Source organism: Hemiscyllium ocellatum, chromosome 7 (genome assembly GCF_020745735.1).
Source record: "Hemiscyllium ocellatum isolate sHemOce1 chromosome 7, sHemOce1.pat.X.cur, whole genome shotgun sequence".
NCBI lineage: Eukaryota > Metazoa > Chordata > Chondrichthyes > Orectolobiformes > Hemiscylliidae > Hemiscyllium > Hemiscyllium ocellatum.
Genome location: NC_083407.1, coordinates 13,449,491 through 13,467,888, shown reverse-complemented (window position 1 = coordinate 13,467,888; position 18,398 = coordinate 13,449,491). Strand labels below are relative to the sequence as shown.

Sequence of the window (18,398 nt, the reverse complement as noted above, 5' to 3'; positions counted from 1 at the left end):
AAGGACCGCAGATTCCCCCCAGACGTGATCGACGATGCCCTCCACCGCATCTCCTCCACTTCCCGCTCCTCCGCCCTTGAGCCCCGCTCCTCCAACCGCCACCAAGACAGAACCCCACTGGTTCTCACCTACCACCCCACCAACCTGCGCATACAACGTATTATCCGCCGCCATTTCCGCCACCTCCAAACGGACCCCACCACCAAGGATATATTTCCCTCCCCTCCCCTATCAGCGTTCCGCAAGGACCACTCCCTTCGTGACTCCCTTGTCAGATCCACACCCCCCACCAACCCAACCTCCACCCCCGGCACCTTCCCCTGCAACCGCAGGAAATGTAAAACTTGCGCCCACACCTCCACACTCACTTCCCTCCAAGGCCCCAAGGGATCCTTCCATATCCGCCACAAGTTCACCTGTACCTCCACACACATCATCTATTGCATCCGCTGCACCCGATGTGGCCTCCTCTATATTGGTGAGACAGGCCGCTTACTTGCGGAACGCTTCAGAGAACACCTCTGGGCCGCCCGAACCAACCAACCCAATCACCCCGTGGCTCAACACTTTAACTCCCCCTCCCACTCCACCGAGGACATGCAGGTCCTTGGACTCCTCCACCGGCAGAACACAACTACACGACGGCTGGAGGAGGAGCGCCTCATCTTCCGCCTGGGAACCCTCCAACCACAAGGTATGAATTCAGATTTCTCCAGCTTCCTCATTTCCCCTCCCCCCACCTTGTCTCAGTCGGTTCCCTCAACTCAGCACCGCCCTCCTAACCTGCAATCCTCTTCCTGACCTCTCCGCCCCCACCCCACTCCGGCCTATCACCCTCACCTTGACCTCCTTCCACCTATCCCACCTCCATCGCCCCTCCCCCTAGTCCCTCCTCCCTACCTTTTATCTCAGCCTGCTTGGCTCTCTCTCTCTTATTCCTGATGAAGGGCTTATGCTCGAAACGTCGAATTCTCTATTCCTGAGATGCTGCCTAACCTGCTGTGCTTTGACCAGCAACACATTTGCAGCTGTGATCTCCAGCATCTGCAGACCTCATTTTTTACTCACTGATCAGGCATCTATCTCAGCGTGAAATACACTCAAAGACTCTTTCCCACAACCCCAAAAAGGCTGCAGATGCAAGAATCCAAGATAGACAAGGAGGAGGTTGGAAGAACACAGCAAGCCAGGCTGCATCAGAAGGTGGAGATGGGTCCTGAAGAAGGATTGCAGCTGAAACATTGACTTCTCCACCCCCGATGCAGCCTGGTTTGCTGTGTTCTTCCAGCCTCCTGCATACCCACAACTACCTGTGCTAGTGAGTTCTAAAGATTCACAACCCTGTGAGAGAGCAATTAATTCCTCTTCATCTCACTCTTAATTTGGCCCTCCAGTATTCTGAGACAATGCTCTCTGGTCCCAGACTCTCCTATGATGCTGGGTTTAATGAGTTGAAATATTAAAAAAACCCTGGGTCCATGCTGTGCTTTGAACTCGCGCCTCTGACTCCTCAATGGGTTCCGACGACAGGTGCGCACCTCTACAGCAAGTGTCTTAGAGGGGGAATGGGTGGATGATCGGCGCGCACGCGCAGTATTCTGCACTCCCGACCCGAGCAAGTGACGCGATCACGTGAGAGACAGAGCGAGGGTGACGTCGAGGGACGGTAGCACGTGCGTTGATGACGCCATTTGCGTCGCGTTCGAGCGCGGATGGCCAGACGACGTCGGGATCAGGGCGTGGATGACGCGAGGACGTCGCGGTCTGGGCGCGGGTGACGTCATGACGTCGGAGGGGGTGGGGAGCAGCGGGAGTCCGGTTTGTGCCGGCACCTTGTTTTGATTTTGGGAGCGGGGCCGGCGGTGAACGGTCAGCGTACCGGGGCCGGGGGGGGATGTGGGCCGCCCAGCAGGAGGAAGGCCAGCCGCTGCTGGGCCCGGCTTCTGTTGGAAGCCGCCTGTACCGGCGCCGCTGGCTCATCCTGGCCGCCTTCTCGGCGCTGGGGTTCCTGCAGGGCCTCCTGTGGAACTCGTGGGGCCCCATCCAGAACTCAGCCAAGCAGGCTCTGGGATTCAGCACCCTGGACATCACGCTGCTGGTGCTGTGGGGCCCCATTGGCTTCCTGCCCTGCTTCATCTTCATGTGGCTGATGGACAAGAAAGGTGAGGGGGAAAAGAGGGAGGGTCTACTCAGAGGGGAGGGTGGGGTGGGGTATTCAGAGGTCTGGGGGAAGAGGAGGGGTGATATACAGCGTGTATATGCGGGTGGTAGAAGACGGGATGTACAGGGGGTAGAAGGGAGGAGGTTGGGTCTATACAGAGGGGTAGGAGAGAGAGGGTAAGGGGTGGTGTGGTAAGAGAGGTAGGTGGGGGATATAGATAGGGGTGGGAGATGTACAGAAGGAGTGCAGAGAGGTCAGGGGGATGTACAGCAGGAGTGTGCAGAGGGGTCAGGGGGATGTACAGCAGGAGTGTGCAGAGGGGTCAGGGGGATGTACAGCAGGAGTGTGCAGAGGGGTCAGGGGGATGTACAGCAGGAGTGTGCAGGGGGATGGGGGATGTACAGCAGGAGTGTGCAGAGGGGTAGGGAGATGTACGGAAGGAGTGTGCAGGGGGCTGTTGGATGGAGGGAAGGAGTGTGCAGGGGGCTGTTGGATGGAGGGAAGGAGTGTGCAGGGGGCTGTTGGATGGAGGGAAGGAGTGTGCAGGGGGCTAGGGGGATGGAGGGAAGGAGTGTGCAGGGGGCTAGGGGGATGGAGGGAAGGAGTGTGCAGAGGGCTAGGGGGATGGAGGGAAGGAGTGTGCAGAGGGCTAGGGGGATGGAGGGAAGGAGTGTGCAGAGGGCTAGGGGGATGGAGGGAAGGAGTGTGCAGAGGGCTAGGGGGATGGAGGGAAGGAGTGTGCAGAGGGCTAGGGGGATGGAGTGTCCAGAGGGGTCGGGGGATGTATGGAGGAGTGTGTGCGGAGGGGTCGGGGGATGTACAGCAGGAGTGTGCAGAGGGGTAGGGTGACGCACTTTGGGAAGAATAACAGGAAGAAAGATTCTTGGTAGTGTTGATGTGCAGAGGGATCTTGAAATCCATGTGCATAGATCTCTGAAAGTTTGCACCCAGGTGGATACTGCTGTTAAGAAGGCATACAGTGTGTTAGGTTTCCTTGGTAGAGGGATTGAGTTCCGGAACCACAATATCATGCTGCAACTATACAAAACACTGGTATGGCCACACTTGGAATATTGTGTAGCGTTCTAGTCGCCCCATTACAGGAAGGATGTGGAAGCCTTGGAAAGGTGCAGAGGAGATTTACCAGGATGTTGCCTGGTAAGGTCTTAAGAGGAAAGGCTGAGAGACTTGGGTCTGTTCTCATTGGAAAGAAGTCTAAGGGGAGTTTTGATAGCGACATACAAGATGATCAGAGGATTAGGTAGCATGGACAGTGAAAGACCTTTTCCTAGGATGATGACATCAGCTTGTACGAGGGGGCATAACTACAAATTGAGGGGTGATTGATTTAAGACAGATGTCAGAGGCAGGTTCTTTACGTAGAGAGTGGTAAGGGCATGAAATGCTAATGTAGTCAACTCAGCCACATTAGGGAGATTTAAACAATCCTTAGATAAGCACATGGATGATTTTGGGATAGTGTAGGGGGACGAGCTGAGAATAGTTCACAGGTCGGTGCAACGTTGAGGGCCGAAGGGCCTGTTCTGCGCTGTATTGTTCTATGTTCTATAGTGTATAGAGGGAATATACAAAGTGGCTGGGGGATATACAGAGAGAAGTGGTGGGGAAGAGGAAGATAGAGGCGAATAATAGAAAGTGAGAGAGGTGGGAAAGGGGACTGATGGGTGATGACAATGTTAGAATTTTAGAATCCCTTCAGTACGGTAGAAGCCATTTGGCCCATGGTGTCTGCACTGCACTGACACACGAAAGAGCATTCCACCCAGACTCACTTCCCTACCATATCCTGTAACCCTGCATTTCCCATGGCTAATCCATCTAGCCTGCACGTCCCTGGATATTATGGGCAATTCAAGCATGGTCATCCACCTGACTTCATATCTTTAGACTGATAGGAACCTGGAGCACCCAGTGAAAACCTATGCAGACGTGGGAGAAAATTGGCAAACTCCACACATAGTCGGCCGCGGGTGGACTCAAACCCAGGTCCCTGGTGCGGTGAGGCAGCAGACCCACCACTGAGTCACCATGTTGCCTCTCCCCAAGGGTGGGGAGAGAGAAACTTGGGAAGAGAAGATAGTTTGGAGGAGTGAGGGGAAAGAAGTGAGAAATCTAGCATATGGAGGGAATGAGGAAATGTATGGTGGAATGAGTGGGGTTTGCACAAGGGGGTTGATTCCTGGGGAAGGGTTCAAAAAAAGGAGTCTTAATTTGGGACAGACATGGAGTGTGTTGGTGGGATTAGTATGATCAGTCAGGAGGTAAGGCTGTGTGGGGAATTATGGTTCATGTTTGGTTGGAGGGATGGAGAATGGGAGCTTGAGAGCTTGAGGTGAGACAGCAATAGGTGGATATTGTGTATGGATTTGAAGGACACTTGGCCTTCACAGAATTCTGGTCAATATTTCCTCCTCAATCAGCAACACTTATAACAGGTCACCTGGACATTTACCACATTGTGATTTGTGGAAGTTTATTGTATATACATTGACTGTTGTCTTTCCTATTGCATAACAGTGACTATGCTTCAAAAGTATTTCAATGCCTATAAAGTTTGAGTGTTTTTGGGCCATGATAGGTGCTATAGAAATTAATAGTTTTTATAATAGTGTTGTGTGGCAGTTGTTGCATTTGTAATGTGTGAATTAATTGTGAAAATTAACTGCAACACCACCCCCCCCCAAAAAAAATCTGCCAGCTGCATTCATGGATTTTGAGCATAATAAGATAGCAAAAGCGAGGTTATCTTTGTCAGCCATTTCTTTACAGAAGTCTGGGTTGCTGGGTCCTTACTGTGGCAGGCTTGTCTTGCAGAAGGTTCAGAGAGGGAGCTTCATAAACCAAAGCAGCAGGCATTGCCAGTTCATGTGTAATGTTGTGTGTGAAGACTTGTGTGACTTCTTGGAGTTGTCATGCAGCTGATGCGTGTTGTATATTTGGAATGGGTCTTTAACACGTTTGCAAACATTTTCATTTTGGTAAACATCTTCCACCCTTTGTAAACATGAGCTTATTCCAAAACTCTGCTTTCCACATCAGCTTGCACCGGGCCCTCTTTGCTCATCGCTCTGGGCGTTCTGACTTGCTTGGGATCCCCTTTTATTGATTTTGTATTTCTTCTCCTTGTTCATAGATTCCACAAGCACAATAATGCTTAGGTATGGGTTGCTCCAAGTCTGGTCTCTTGCTATTTTGAATTGTCGGCTGGTTACTGTGCTTTTTAGCTGCCTTGGTCTTAATCTCAGGAATACCACACCAAAACCACACTCCTCTCTTTAAGATGAAAATCACACCACACCAGGTTATTGTCCAACAGGTTTAATTGGAAGCACTAGCTTTCAGAGCGCCGCTCCTTCATCAGGTGGTTGCCATCACCTGACAAAAGAGCAGCACTCCGAAACCTAGTTCTTCCAATTAGACCTGGTGGACTATAAGCCGATGTTGTGTGATTTTTTTAACTTTGTACACCCCTGTGCAACACCGGCATCTCCAAATCATGGCTCTTTAAGATGCTTCTTCAAGCTTATCTATTTGACCAATCTTTTCATCATTTGTCTCAATTTCCTGTTATGTGGCTCAGTGTCAAGTTTTGTTAACAGCCCTGAAACATGTCTCTGCATGCTTTCCTGAGTACATTGCACGGAAATGAATACACATTGTTGCTCCTTTTGTAAGCTCTCTACTAGAGTGATTCAGGTGTAAATCCTTTCTTACATGTCACCGTGAGTGAAATACTCTACAGTGGCTGGTATCCCATTAGCAAATCACTCTTTATTTGCGTGTGGAATGTCATTGATAGTGACCTAGTTTCCTCAGAGCCAGCTCTGAGTCGACAGAACTTCTGACACTCCTGTTTATATCTGACAGCCCAGGGCTCCCTGTTCGGACCGGTTAACAACCCCAATCAGGGAATTCATATTGAGGTTCACCTAGCTGACCTCGTTACAGTCACTACAGTGAGTATGAGATGGTGCAATCTGTACAAACAGGAGTTGCTCTTAAATTGAAAAAGTAAAATATCTGTTTCTAGGAACTGGGATGGCGGGGGCGGGAGGAAATGAATGCTGTGCTGATAGGAATTTCTGCTGTCAAAAATGACATCTGGACATTGGGGAACAGGAGCAAGCCACTTGGCTCCTTCAGCTTCTTTGCCTTTCGGTAATATCATGACTGATCTGCTTACTGTTGTAATATTTTTTAACCCCTTTACTAAGTATATTTGCCTCTACACTTTGGTCGCAAAAACTGGAAGGCAGATTATCATCTGAATGATAGATTGGGAAAGTGGGAAGTGCAATATGACCTGAAAGTCAACATGCAATTGCAGCAGTTATGATGAAGGACTTTTGCCTGAAACGTTGATTTTCCTGCTCCTTGGATGCTGCCTGACCTGTGCTTTTCCAGCACCACTCTAATCTTGACTCTGATCTCCAGCATTTGCAGCACTCACTTCTGCCTATGCAATTGCAGCAGGCAGTGAAGAAGGCAAATAGTATGTTGGCTTTTGTAGCAAGGAAATTCAAATACAGTAGCAACTTGTTGCAATTGTACATATCTTTGATAAGACCATATCTTGGAGTACTGGTCTCCTTATCTGAGAAAGATTCTGGTGTGGAGGGAGTGCATCAAAGGTTTACCAGGCCAATTCCTGGGATGGCAAGACTGATGTGAAACGAGACTGGATTGGTTAAGACTACACTCATTGGCGTTCAGAAGAATGAGAAGGGACCTCATTGAAACTTAGAAAATTTTAACAGGATTACATATAGTCAACAGAAGATTACATAGGAAGGATGTTCCCATTGACTAGGGAGTCCAGTACCAGGAGGCACAGTCTAAGCATACAGGATAGGCTGAATAGGACTGAGATAAAGAGGAATGTCTACTCCCAGAGAATGGTGAGCCTGTGGGATTCTCTGCTGCAGAAGGGTATTGAGGCCAAAACATTGAATGTCTTCAAGAAGGAGTTCGATATAGTTCTTCAGGCTGAAGGGATCATAGAGTGTGGGCAGAAACCAGGAGGAAGATTCTGAGTTGAATGATCAGTCATGATCCTATTGAATGTGAAGCAGACTCGAATGGCTTACTCCTTCTGCAGTTAGCAGTGAGTTGAGGGGTGCATAGCTTAAGTTACTGTATTTTACATTAGGATTAAATCATGGTACAACATCGTGGGCGAAAGGGCCTGTTCTGTGCTGTACATTTCTATGTTCTAGAATTAAGGGTCACTGTTTTAAAAATAAGGGATCACCCTTCAGATAGAGCTGAGGAGAATTTTGCCTCTCCACGGACAGTTAGAAGTGATTGGAACCCTTGTCCTCAAGGGGCAATAAAAGTAGAATCTCTGATTTTGAGGCAGAGAAACGTAGAAAATAGGAGTAAGCCATTCAAGTCCCATTCAATCGAATCATGACTGATCATTCAACTCAGAACCCTGCTCCTATCCTGTATGCTGAGACTGTGGCTCCTGGTACTGGACTCCCTGGATTTATTTCTCCTTGTGATAAATGATAACATTCTATTAGCTTTGCTAAATTCTTGCTGTACCTTTGATGCAATAAGACAGTCAGCTCCCTCTGGATCTGAGCTCTGCAATCTCTCACTGTTCAGGAAATAGTTGTTTTTATTCTTTTTACCAAAATAAACAGTTTCTCATTTTCTGCACATCCTCCATTTGGAAGATCTTTGATTAACCGATTTATAACCCTTTTGTAGCCTCCGTATACCCATTTTATAATTACTTTGCTACCTGTCTTTCTGTCATCAAATGTAACAACTGTATCTTTGGTCTCTTCATCTGAGTCATTTCTATACGTCATGGGGAAAAAGAAAACAAAGACCTCAGCATTGATCCGCAGCAATGACCTACCCATTGCAAGGGGAGTCTTGTTGTAATTCTGGGGAAGAGGATAAAGAATAAGAATGCACATGTGAGGAATTGGAGGATGCATCCCGCAATTGGAGTTGAACCCTGGGTTGAGATTCGAATGGCATCTGATTTATTCTTTGTTTAGCTTTTTCAGCTCATCTGCATCCACCTTTTGTTCATTAACTTTTGGCCTATTATCATCAACTCCCCCCACCCATCTGCCCAGCCACCACCATCAAGCTCTGTAATTACTTATGTCTCTTAACTTTTACAGCTTTGATGAAAGATCCTTTACCCAAAGCGTTAACTTTGCTCCTTTGCACCGATGTTGAGAACTTTCTATGCAATAAAGCATGTTTGTTTGAAGCATCTCTGTGGAAAGTGCAGTCTTCTGACATCTAGGCTTGTGATTTTACAAATGGCCCTTCTTATACAAATCTGTTTCAAAAAAAAACGCAGCGGTAAATGCTTGTTTTATACAAATTTTTCAATGAATATTCCCCATCCCCAAAAAATTCACTATTTTACACATTATTGAGTTGGTGCTTCATTTTGGAGTAGTTTGTTACCTCTGCTTTACTTAACACAAAATATGTTATTGCAAGCAAAATAAAAAATAACTGCTTTGTTTGAATAGGAACTGGAGGACAAAGTTTATATTCATTAAAAATTACTGCACAGCAGTTCATGCATGACTCATTACAATGTGATTAGACATCCCACAGTTGTTTGTTTGTAGTCACACATTATCATTACAGGAACCTTGGTTTCATTTGACAAGCTCCATCCAGAGACTGGTTAAAATGTGCTGTTGAGCTGCAATGCACCTCAATTTTTGAGGCTGGTAAACCCCTGTTACAAAGCTGGCTTTTACTTGTGGATTGTGTTTCCACTATCGTAAACTTAACAACTGACAGCTATATAGCATCTTTAGCTTAGTTAAATGCGCTAAGGCACTTGATTGGAGAGATGATTTGGAGGTGCCGGTGATGGACTGGGGTGGACAAAGTTAAAAATCGCACACCAGGTTATAGTCCCACAGGTCTGTTTAGAAGCACGAGCTCCAAAAGCTAGTGCTTCCAAATAAACATGTTGACTATAAACTGGTGTTGTGTGATTTTTAACTTCATGGGAAAGATTATTGTAAAAGGTTTTGATGCCAAGTCACAGGTTGAGATTAGCACATGCCAATTTCTTCTTGCTAATGAGAGAGTAAATGGAAGCATTTGAGAGTTTGAACCACTTGTAAAATAAAACACAACTACGGTGGCTGAATGAAGTTAGCATTTCTGCATCAATGTGTTCATACATTTCAAGTTTCCACTCAGTCAAACATGCTTTTATTGCATGAAGTATGTGCTTGAAAAATATAGTACATTAGCTTAAAGACAGTGGCTTTTCTAATGGCAACACAGCATTGACAACCATGCAATCAAGGTTGAATATATGCAATGACTTGAATGATTAGCAAGTATATTGTGAAGGAATGTTTGCCAAGACACAAAGGGATCTTGTCTTTTTGTCTCAGTCAATTTCTCCAGTGCTGAAGCTCTCTGACTTTGGTGCTCTTCCAGTTTTGGTATCTTCTTCATACCCAATTTTCATTTGCTCTCCCAGTTGTGGCTACAATTTAGCTGCTGATGTTTATAGTACTAGAATTTTCTCCCCAAGTTTATTCCTCTCTACTGCCCATGTTCTCTTCGAGCAAAATCCTTAAAACTTAATACTTTGACCAAGCTGTCAGACACATTAACGTGTATGGAATAGGAGTACATCATGCAGCTATTGAAGCTGAGTCCATCATTGGCTGATCTTCTGTTTCAGCATCTTTATGTGTACCATCTCTTTATCCCTTGATGTTTTTAAAATGGAAAAATATGTCAGTTTCAATGCTAAACACGGTTTCAGCAGTCCTTTGGTGTAGAGAGTTCCAAAGTTTCACCATTCCTGGTTGAAGAAATAACTCCTAAATTTAGTCCTAGATTAAGGAAGCCATTTAACATCCTCACCCCTGGTTTAAGCCACTCCCAGCCAGCAGAAACATCCATCTGCATCTACCTTATTGATTCCTGTAAGAAAATTCTGTTTGAATAAGATTGTTTCTCGTTCTTCCAAAAATCCAGAGAATTTAATCTTTGCTCAGAATGCAATCTCTTCATCCCAGGAATTAGTTTGGTGTGCCTTTGTTGTCCCTTAGTGCTAAATAATGTATAAAGAGACCAAAATGATGCCCAGTAAAGCCATTTTAGTCTCAAGATAATTGCAGTAAGATGTCATTGCTCCTGTACTCTTGAGCTCTTAATGCCCTTATGAAGCCCATTGTGATGCTTTAACACCTTAATGGAACTCTCAGTAATGCAAGTGACTGTTGAACAAGTCAGGTGATTGATTGTATCTGCTGGAAAAGCGCAGCAGGCTGCCTGGCCTGCTGCGCTTTTCCAGCACCACACACTGCCTGGCCTGCTGCGCTTTTCCAGCACCACACACTGCCTGGCCTGCTGTGCTTTTCCAGCACCACACTTTTCAACTTTGGTCTTCAGCATCTGCAGTCCTCACTTTCTCCTGATTGGTTGTATCTGCCTGGAAAGAAGTTAAACCTAGCATTTAATCTGAAACACAATGCAACATTCATCCAGCACAATTCCAAAAGTTTTGCATGGGCTCTGTGCTCAGCTCCTGAAATGGAACTTGAATGCAGAACCTTGTCACTTCAATGTCTAACTAATGGTGCCATGTTGATACTTGAACTAAGCTGAAAGAAAGTTGTCTCATCATCTACTGCAAGCAGTTCTCTTCTGCTGGTTTCAACACAGTTACATAACCAAACACCACTTCCATGATGCATTGCCATTATATCTATCTCCATTCCAAAAGACGAGGCCTGCAATTAATAGCGAGAATCTTAAAGTTTTGACCTTGGCACTGACCCATGGCATCCCTTAAACTCTTAGCAAGTTTCTATCTCAACTATCTTGCAATGTTTATTTTATACTGTTTGCCAACAGTGTTAAAATAGCGCAGCAAAATTTAATTTGATTTTAGGAAATTACATTAAGCATTCTGGAAATAACTTCTCAAATTGATTTCAAGGCTTTTATCTTAATTTTGTTTTCCTTATAAGTGAGATGAGGGCTGGTACATAGCCTGGCTCCAGATTGCTTTTCAGTGCTTGTGAGAGAGGACGAGATTTGCCTGCCCTTCTAATTGCATAAATGATGCTGGTTGTCAAACTCTTGCATCCCTTTGTTTTTATGTTTGCCTAGTATAACCAAGGTGGGGAAATCACTGCCCAAGGTTTCAGGGAGCTGAATGATATCTTTTTCTATTGTGAAACGAAGAACTGTGGATACTGGAAATCTGAAACAAAATCAGAAATTGTCGGAGACACTCATCAGGTCTGGCAATATTTGTGGAGAGAAAGCAGAGTTAACGTTTCATTAACAAGAGTCTGAAGAATGGTCACTGGACTCAAAACTACCAAGATCAAAGCGAACAAAGCCAGAGTTTGGAGGGAAGCAGAAGTGAGAGAATGTAAGAAAAATGGAGAACTGATTTAATGTAGTCAGTTTCTAAAGTTAGGGGCCTCGAGGTTATAAAATTCCTAAACAAAAATGAGGACTTGTTTCTCGAACTTGCATTGTGTTTCATTGGAATGTTGCAGTGGGCCCAGGACAGAAATATTAACATGAGTGCTGGCAGGAAAGTGGATGGGGGGACAGAGTTGAGATCAGCCATGATCGTATGAAATGATAGAGCAGGCTTGAGTGGCTGAATTTTTTTACTCCTGCTCCTCATTCTATGGATCACCCTTTAACCTTCTAAGAAATGAATCCCTGTTTCTATAATCTGCTCTTGTAATTTAATGTTTGGTGGTTTTGTCATTCTGGTAAACCTACACTTGAATCGGGTGAAAGAGTGTGGCGCTGGAAAAGCACAGTAGGTCAGGCAGCATCCGAGAAGCAGGAGAATCGATGTTTCGGGCATAAGCCCTTCATCAAGAATCTGCATCAGGGCTTAGGCCCGAAACATCGATTCTCCTGCTCCTCGGATGCTGCCTGACCTGCTGTGCTTTTCCAGCACCACGCTCTCGACTCTGAGCTCCAGCATCTGCAATCCTCACTTTCTTCTGCACTGAATTATGTGTCACTTAAGGTGTCATACTTGGAACCAGACAAAATTCCTGTTGTGGTCTAACCATGGATTTGTGAAGCATTGTTTCAACTAAATGTGAAGCACAGTATCCTGTTATTACCATAACCATGTTTTGTACCTGTTCATGTTTGGATGATTTGTCTATCTGGAGCTGAAGTCACTTTAGATGTCCATTGTTTTCAGCTTGTGCATAGAAAATAGGTGCAGGGGTAGGCCATTCGGTCTTTCGAGCCTGCATCACCCTTCAATATGTTCAATTTCAGTATCCTGTTCCCACTTTTTCTCAATACCCCTTGACATCTTTAGCCACAAAGGCCACGTCCAGCTCCCTCTTCAATATATCTTGGCCCCAATAGCTTTATGTGGGAGAGAATTACACAGGTTCACAAGTCCGTATGAAGAAATTCTTCCTCATCTCAGTCATAAATGGCTTGCCCCTTATTCTTAGACCATTTGGAAATTACACTTTTCTCTCTTTTCAAATATTCAAAGTCAACTTCATGCTTCCCTCCATTGAAATCTGTTTTCTAGAACTTTGCCCATTTGCATCTTGCTAATACCCGAATATAATGTCACCACCTACACTGTTTACAGTACCATTTGTCATTGGCAACTTTAGATCTGTGGCTTTCCATCTTCATAGTTATTAAATGTGAATACTTGTGGCATAACGACAGATTCTTGTGGGGCACCACTGTTCCCATCCAATTAGTACACTCTCCCTTTCCTAAACAAAGTAAATTGATTTATTGCTATCACATGACCCAAAGTACTTTGCGTTCACACAGGGACTTATGAAGGGTAGTTTTTGGACTGCAGGAAAGGGAGCTGCCAGGTTCCCACACGCAGCATTGCAGTGATCGTATTTTTTTGTGATGACTGCATGGTAAACATTGTCCAGGAGATCTTTTGTAAGGGGGCCACAATAGCAGCTATGTTTTTTTTTACAGACCACTAATACCACTGTGTACATCCTGCCTTTGTAGCTAATAATCTTTTAGTTTCCTGAGGGGTAGAAGGTTTATGTCCTGTGATACGTGTCATATTGCATTCTCGATTTACAAGGACAGAGGAAAATCATTTACTGCTATTGTATACATCTGTGAGGGACAGTGATGTAGTACTTTGGAGTGGCAGCATGATGGCACAGTAGTTAGCACTGCTGCCTCTCAGTGCCAGGGTCCCAGATGTGATTCTGGCCTTGAATGACTGTATGTATGGAATTTGCACATTCTCCTCATGTCTGTTGGGTTTTCTCCCACAATCCATGGATGTGTTGGCTTCCATTGCCAGCATTTGCTCCATTTGATTCAAGAGCAGATTCAAACCATTTTAAACCATTCAGGCTGGGCAACACCATGCAACACGTCTAAGATTAGATTCCCTACAGTGTGGAAGCAGGCCCTTCGGCCCAAGCAGTCTACACCGACCCTCCAAAGAGTAACCCAATTCAGGTGAATTGTCCATGTTAACTTGCCCACAGTGTTAGGTGCAATAGTCAGCGGGAAATGGATCTGGGTGAGTTACTCTTTGGAGGGTTGGGCTGAAGGGCCTGTTTCCGCATTGTAGAGAATCTAATCTTAAATGTGTTGCATGATGTTGCCCAGCCTGAATGGTTGAAAAAAATCTCTGATATTGATTCAAATGGAGCAAATGCGGGCAATGTATACCAGGCCAATGTACAATGTGAAGAGCAAGTTTGGTTGGCATTTAGTCTGAGAGCTTTTTTCCTTAAAACCGACTGGCAGAATACTCAACCTAGCTTTCTTTCTTTTTGCATGCTGATTGAATTATCCAGCATTTATGTTGTTCAGTCCATTTTTTTCAATTGCATGATATGTTTGAAGCCCTAAATCTACATATTCTCTGCCTCTGGTCTGCAATTCCAGCTTGCTGCTCTTTGAACAATATCAGTACTTCAGAGGCTTGTGGTAGCAGGAAAACGCCTGACTCTCAGCAAACTCTTAACTGCACTCTTCAGTTTGCTGTTCAAGATTACAAAAGACTTATGGTGCTTCTTTGCATTAATTCCTCTGTGTCCAAAACTGGAACTTTTCAGGGTTTTTAAAGCATACTGGCTCGATAAGCGCATTAACAATATTTTCCTGGCGTTCCTTCTTGGGTGGAGGAGATGGATTTGAGGGTGGGTTTGACATGTTCATAATCAACCTATTCAGAGATGTTCATACACACCTCGTGTGTAGGTGGACTTGAACACTTGCCCTCTGGCTCAGAGGTAGGAATAATACTGCATTGAGACAGAAAATAAGAGCTCGAGTAGGCTATTCAGCCTTTCAAGCCTGCTTCACCATTTGTTGCGATCGTAGCTCAACTCCCACTCAATAGCCAGCCCCTACTTTTTCCTCGAGCCCAAAATACTATATGCAACCCGAGAGCTTCCTTCTTGAAATTGGGCAATATTCTGGCCTCGCTTGCATTCTGTGAATTCCACACACTCCCTGCTCTCTGGGTGAAGAAATTTCTCCTTATCTCAGTCCTAAATACTTTACCCTGTGTTCTTGCTGTGATCTCTCACTATAGAACCAGACAGATCCATGCAAGATTCAATCTGCTCTTATTCCACTTTTTTTTTAAAATCTGGATTCTTCTGCCATGTGGAACACCTTTGTACATTTACTCTATCAAGTCCTGTTTAGAATTTTGTAGGCAATGAGATTTCCCCCTCACTGCTGCAATGCCCTAATGAGGGTAGGTTAAGAATTTCTTTAAAAAAAAGGAGCTTCACCATTAGTCTCCAAGTGACACCTTCATGTGTTGAGTATACCCCATATCTTTTGCCAATAGATGGATTGTTCATTTCCAGGAACTCTTGCTCTTAAAAATGTAAATTGAACTTTCAGAATTTAACTTTTATTTGGGGTTGGGGCAAGGGCTTGTAGGTATTTCTTAGTTTTGGTTCTTTGAGTTTTCCATTGAAAATTGAGGGTTATGTTTTTATTTTTTTTAATTTTGGTTCGCGAGCAAATTTATTCAACTTCTGCAATTTTGTTTAAAATTGCATACAAGAAATTTTTGTTCGTGACAGCTCAATTTGCATACTAAAAATCGCGTGTGTCCTTCAAATATCCATACTTGTCTTTTTTTTTTGCCAAATGGTCACTTGTGAGACTGCATAACTGTGTTCCCCTTCCTGTTTTAAAACAGTTACCCATATAAGCAAACCATGAGAGCACCTAAAGGAAAGCTGACAGAGTTCCCAAAGGTTTAGGAGTAGCATGCCAATCTCTGCAAGCTTTATGCATAATTTTGTAACAACAAAATATTCACATGACTTTCATTGGATTTCTGTAAGCTTTATTTTGTAATATTTCACTTCCTCACCAATTTTTTTTTCTGAATCAACCCCTAACTAAGTATGATGTTTTAGTGGTCATTAATTGATATTGCAACGCCAATTCACTCAGGCAATGGGACTAAAAGAAATAACTCTTTTGTACTATATATATCACTAATTCGAGGCAGACAGGGATGTAATGGCAGTGCTAAGATTTCGGGCGAGTGGTGAAACTGGTCCACTGATGAGGGAACACATGATTTTTTTCACTCGTGGGATGTGGGCTCAATTGGCTAGGCTTGTAGTTATTGCCCATCCCTATTTGTCTCAGGAGCAGTTAAGAGTCAACCACATTGCTGTGGGTGTGGAGTCATATGTAAGCTAGACCAGGTAAGGATGGCAGTTTTTTCCATAAAAGGCATTAGTGAACGAGATGGATGTTTACGGTAATCAACAGTAGCTTTTTAGTCATTATTAGACTAGTTTTTTTTAAAATACAGATTTTTATCGAATTCAAGTTTGCCATCTGACACTGTGCATTTCAAAGGCATGTCTCCAGAACATTTACGTGGGGTTCTGGGTCACTATTCCAGTGACTTACCACTATGTCACTGCCTCCCCTAAAGTGTACAGTGGGAGATATTGTTTCAGGCAGTGGAATATTGCCATCCATTGCTACGTTATGTCTTGCATTTATACAGCATGTTGCATAATGACAGGATGCCTTGAAGTGCTATGCAGCTGGTGAAGCACTCCAGCAATACAGTTGTTAGAGAGTCAGAGTCCTACAGCACGGAGACAGACCCTTTTGCCCAAACTGATCTGTGCTGACCAAAATATCCATCCATGCTAACCCCATTTCCCTGTGCTTGGCCCATATCCTTCTAATTTTCCTTACCTATGTATTTGGCCAAATGCTTTTTAAATGTTCGTGTACCTGCATCAATCACTTCTGGCAGCTCGTTCCATACATGTACTACCCTCTGTATTAAAAAAAAAGGTTGTCCCTCAGGTTCCCTTTTATCCTTTCCCCTCTAACCTTCAACTGATGCCCTCTGGTCCTCAATTCCCTTACCCTGGGAAAAAGACTGAGTGCATTCGTGCTGTCAGTGTCCCTCACGATCTTATACACCTCTATAAGGTCCCCCCCTCAGTCTCCTATGCTCTAAAAAGTCCCAGCTTGTCCAACCTCTCCCTATAACTCAGACCATTGACTGCAGGCAACATCCTTGTAAATTTCTTTTGAACTCTTTCCAGTCTAATAACATGCTTCCTATAACAAGGTGACCAAAACTGAACAGAATACTGTGGGGGCTCACCAACGTCTTGTACAACTGTATAATAACTTCCTCACATCTATTCTCAACGCCCTGATTGAAGGCCAGTGTGCCAATAGCCTTCTTAACTGCCCTGTCTACCTGTGACTACACTTTCAGAGAATTGTGAACTTGAACTCCAAGATCCCTCCGTTCCACTACACTTATTAAGGCCCTACCTTGATTTGACTTTCCAAAATGCAAGACCTCACACTTGTCTGTATTCAACTCTATTTGTCATTTCTCAGCTGATCAAGGTCCTGCTGCAATTCCTGATAACCTTCCTCACTGTCCACAATACTGATTATTTTAGTGTCATCAGCAAACTTACTAAACATGCCTTGTACATTCTCTTCCAAATCATTGATATAGATAACAAATAGTATTGGGCCCAGCACTGGCCTCCAGTCTGACCAGCATCCTTCCACTATTACCCTCTGCTTCCTACCATCAAGCCAATTTTATTTCCAATTTGCCAGCTCATCCTTGATTCCATGGGATCTGACCTTCTGGAACAACCCAGCACAGTGGCTCAGTGGTTAGCACTGCTGCCTCACAGAGCCAGGGACCCGGTTTTGATTCCAGCCTCGGGTGACTCTATGTGGAGTTTGCACGTTCCCGCCATGTCTGCATGGGTTTTCTCTGGGTGCTCCAGTTTCTTCCCACAATCCAAAGATGTGCAGCCTAGGTGAATAGGTCACGCTAAATTGTCCACAATATTCACAGGTGTGTAGGTTCTGTGCATTAGTCAGGCATTAAATGATGGCAAATGGCTCTGGATGGGCTACTCTTCCAAGGATCGGTGTGGACTTGTTGGGCCGAAAGGCCTGTTTCCATAGGGATTCTATGTGGAATTTAATTAAAGGCCTTAGTGAAACTCATATTGACTACGTCTACCGCCCTTGTTAACTTTCCTGATCACTTCTTCAAAGAGCTCGAACAAATTTATGAGGCATGATCTCCCACTCTCAAAGCTATGCTGACTACTACTAATCAAACCCCGTCTTTCCAAATGCATGTATATCTTTGCACCGAACCTTCTCAAGTAACGTATCTTCCACTGATGTTAAGTCATTTGCAGCCATTCTTGACTCATGGCACAACATTTGCTACTCTCCAGTCTTCCAGGGCCTCACCAATGGCTAATGATGCAAAAATATCAGTCAGGGCTCCTGCAATTTCTTCTTTAGCCTCGTGCATTGTTCTTGGATATATCTGGTCAAGACCAGGAGATTTATCTGCCTTCATACATTCTAATATATCTAATATACCACACATCTGCTGTGATATGGACTGTCCTCAAGATATCTCCACTAACTTTGCCAAGTTCCCAAGTCTTCATGGTAAACACAGGAAAAATCTTCATTGAGAAGCTCACCCACCTCCTGTAATCCTACACATACATGTTCACTTTGGTCCTTGAGGGGCCCGATTTTCTCTCTAGCTATTCTATTTCCTTTAATATACTTAAAGAACCTCTTTGAATTCATCCTAATCTTCTCATCCAAGGTTATCTCGTGCTCCCTTTTTGCCCTCCGGATTTCCTCCTTTAATAAACTCCCTGTATTCCCTGTATACCTCCAG

The 18,398-nt window shown here is 44.6% G+C and overlaps 1 protein-coding gene across 1 annotated transcript in view; it reads left to right on the top strand.

The window, feature by feature from the left end:
• The first annotated feature begins 1,814 nt into the window (after positions 1-1,814).
• slc49a4 (solute carrier family 49 member 4) overlaps positions 1,815-18,398 on the top strand; it is a 70,159-nt gene continuing 53,575 nt past the window's right edge. Inside the window, exon 1 of the mRNA XM_060827013.1 lies at positions 1,815-2,162. Coding sequence (XP_060682996.1) covers positions 1,895-2,162 — 268 coding nt within the window. The 5' untranslated portion in view covers positions 1,815-1,894. The remainder of the gene's footprint in view (positions 2,163-18,398) is intronic.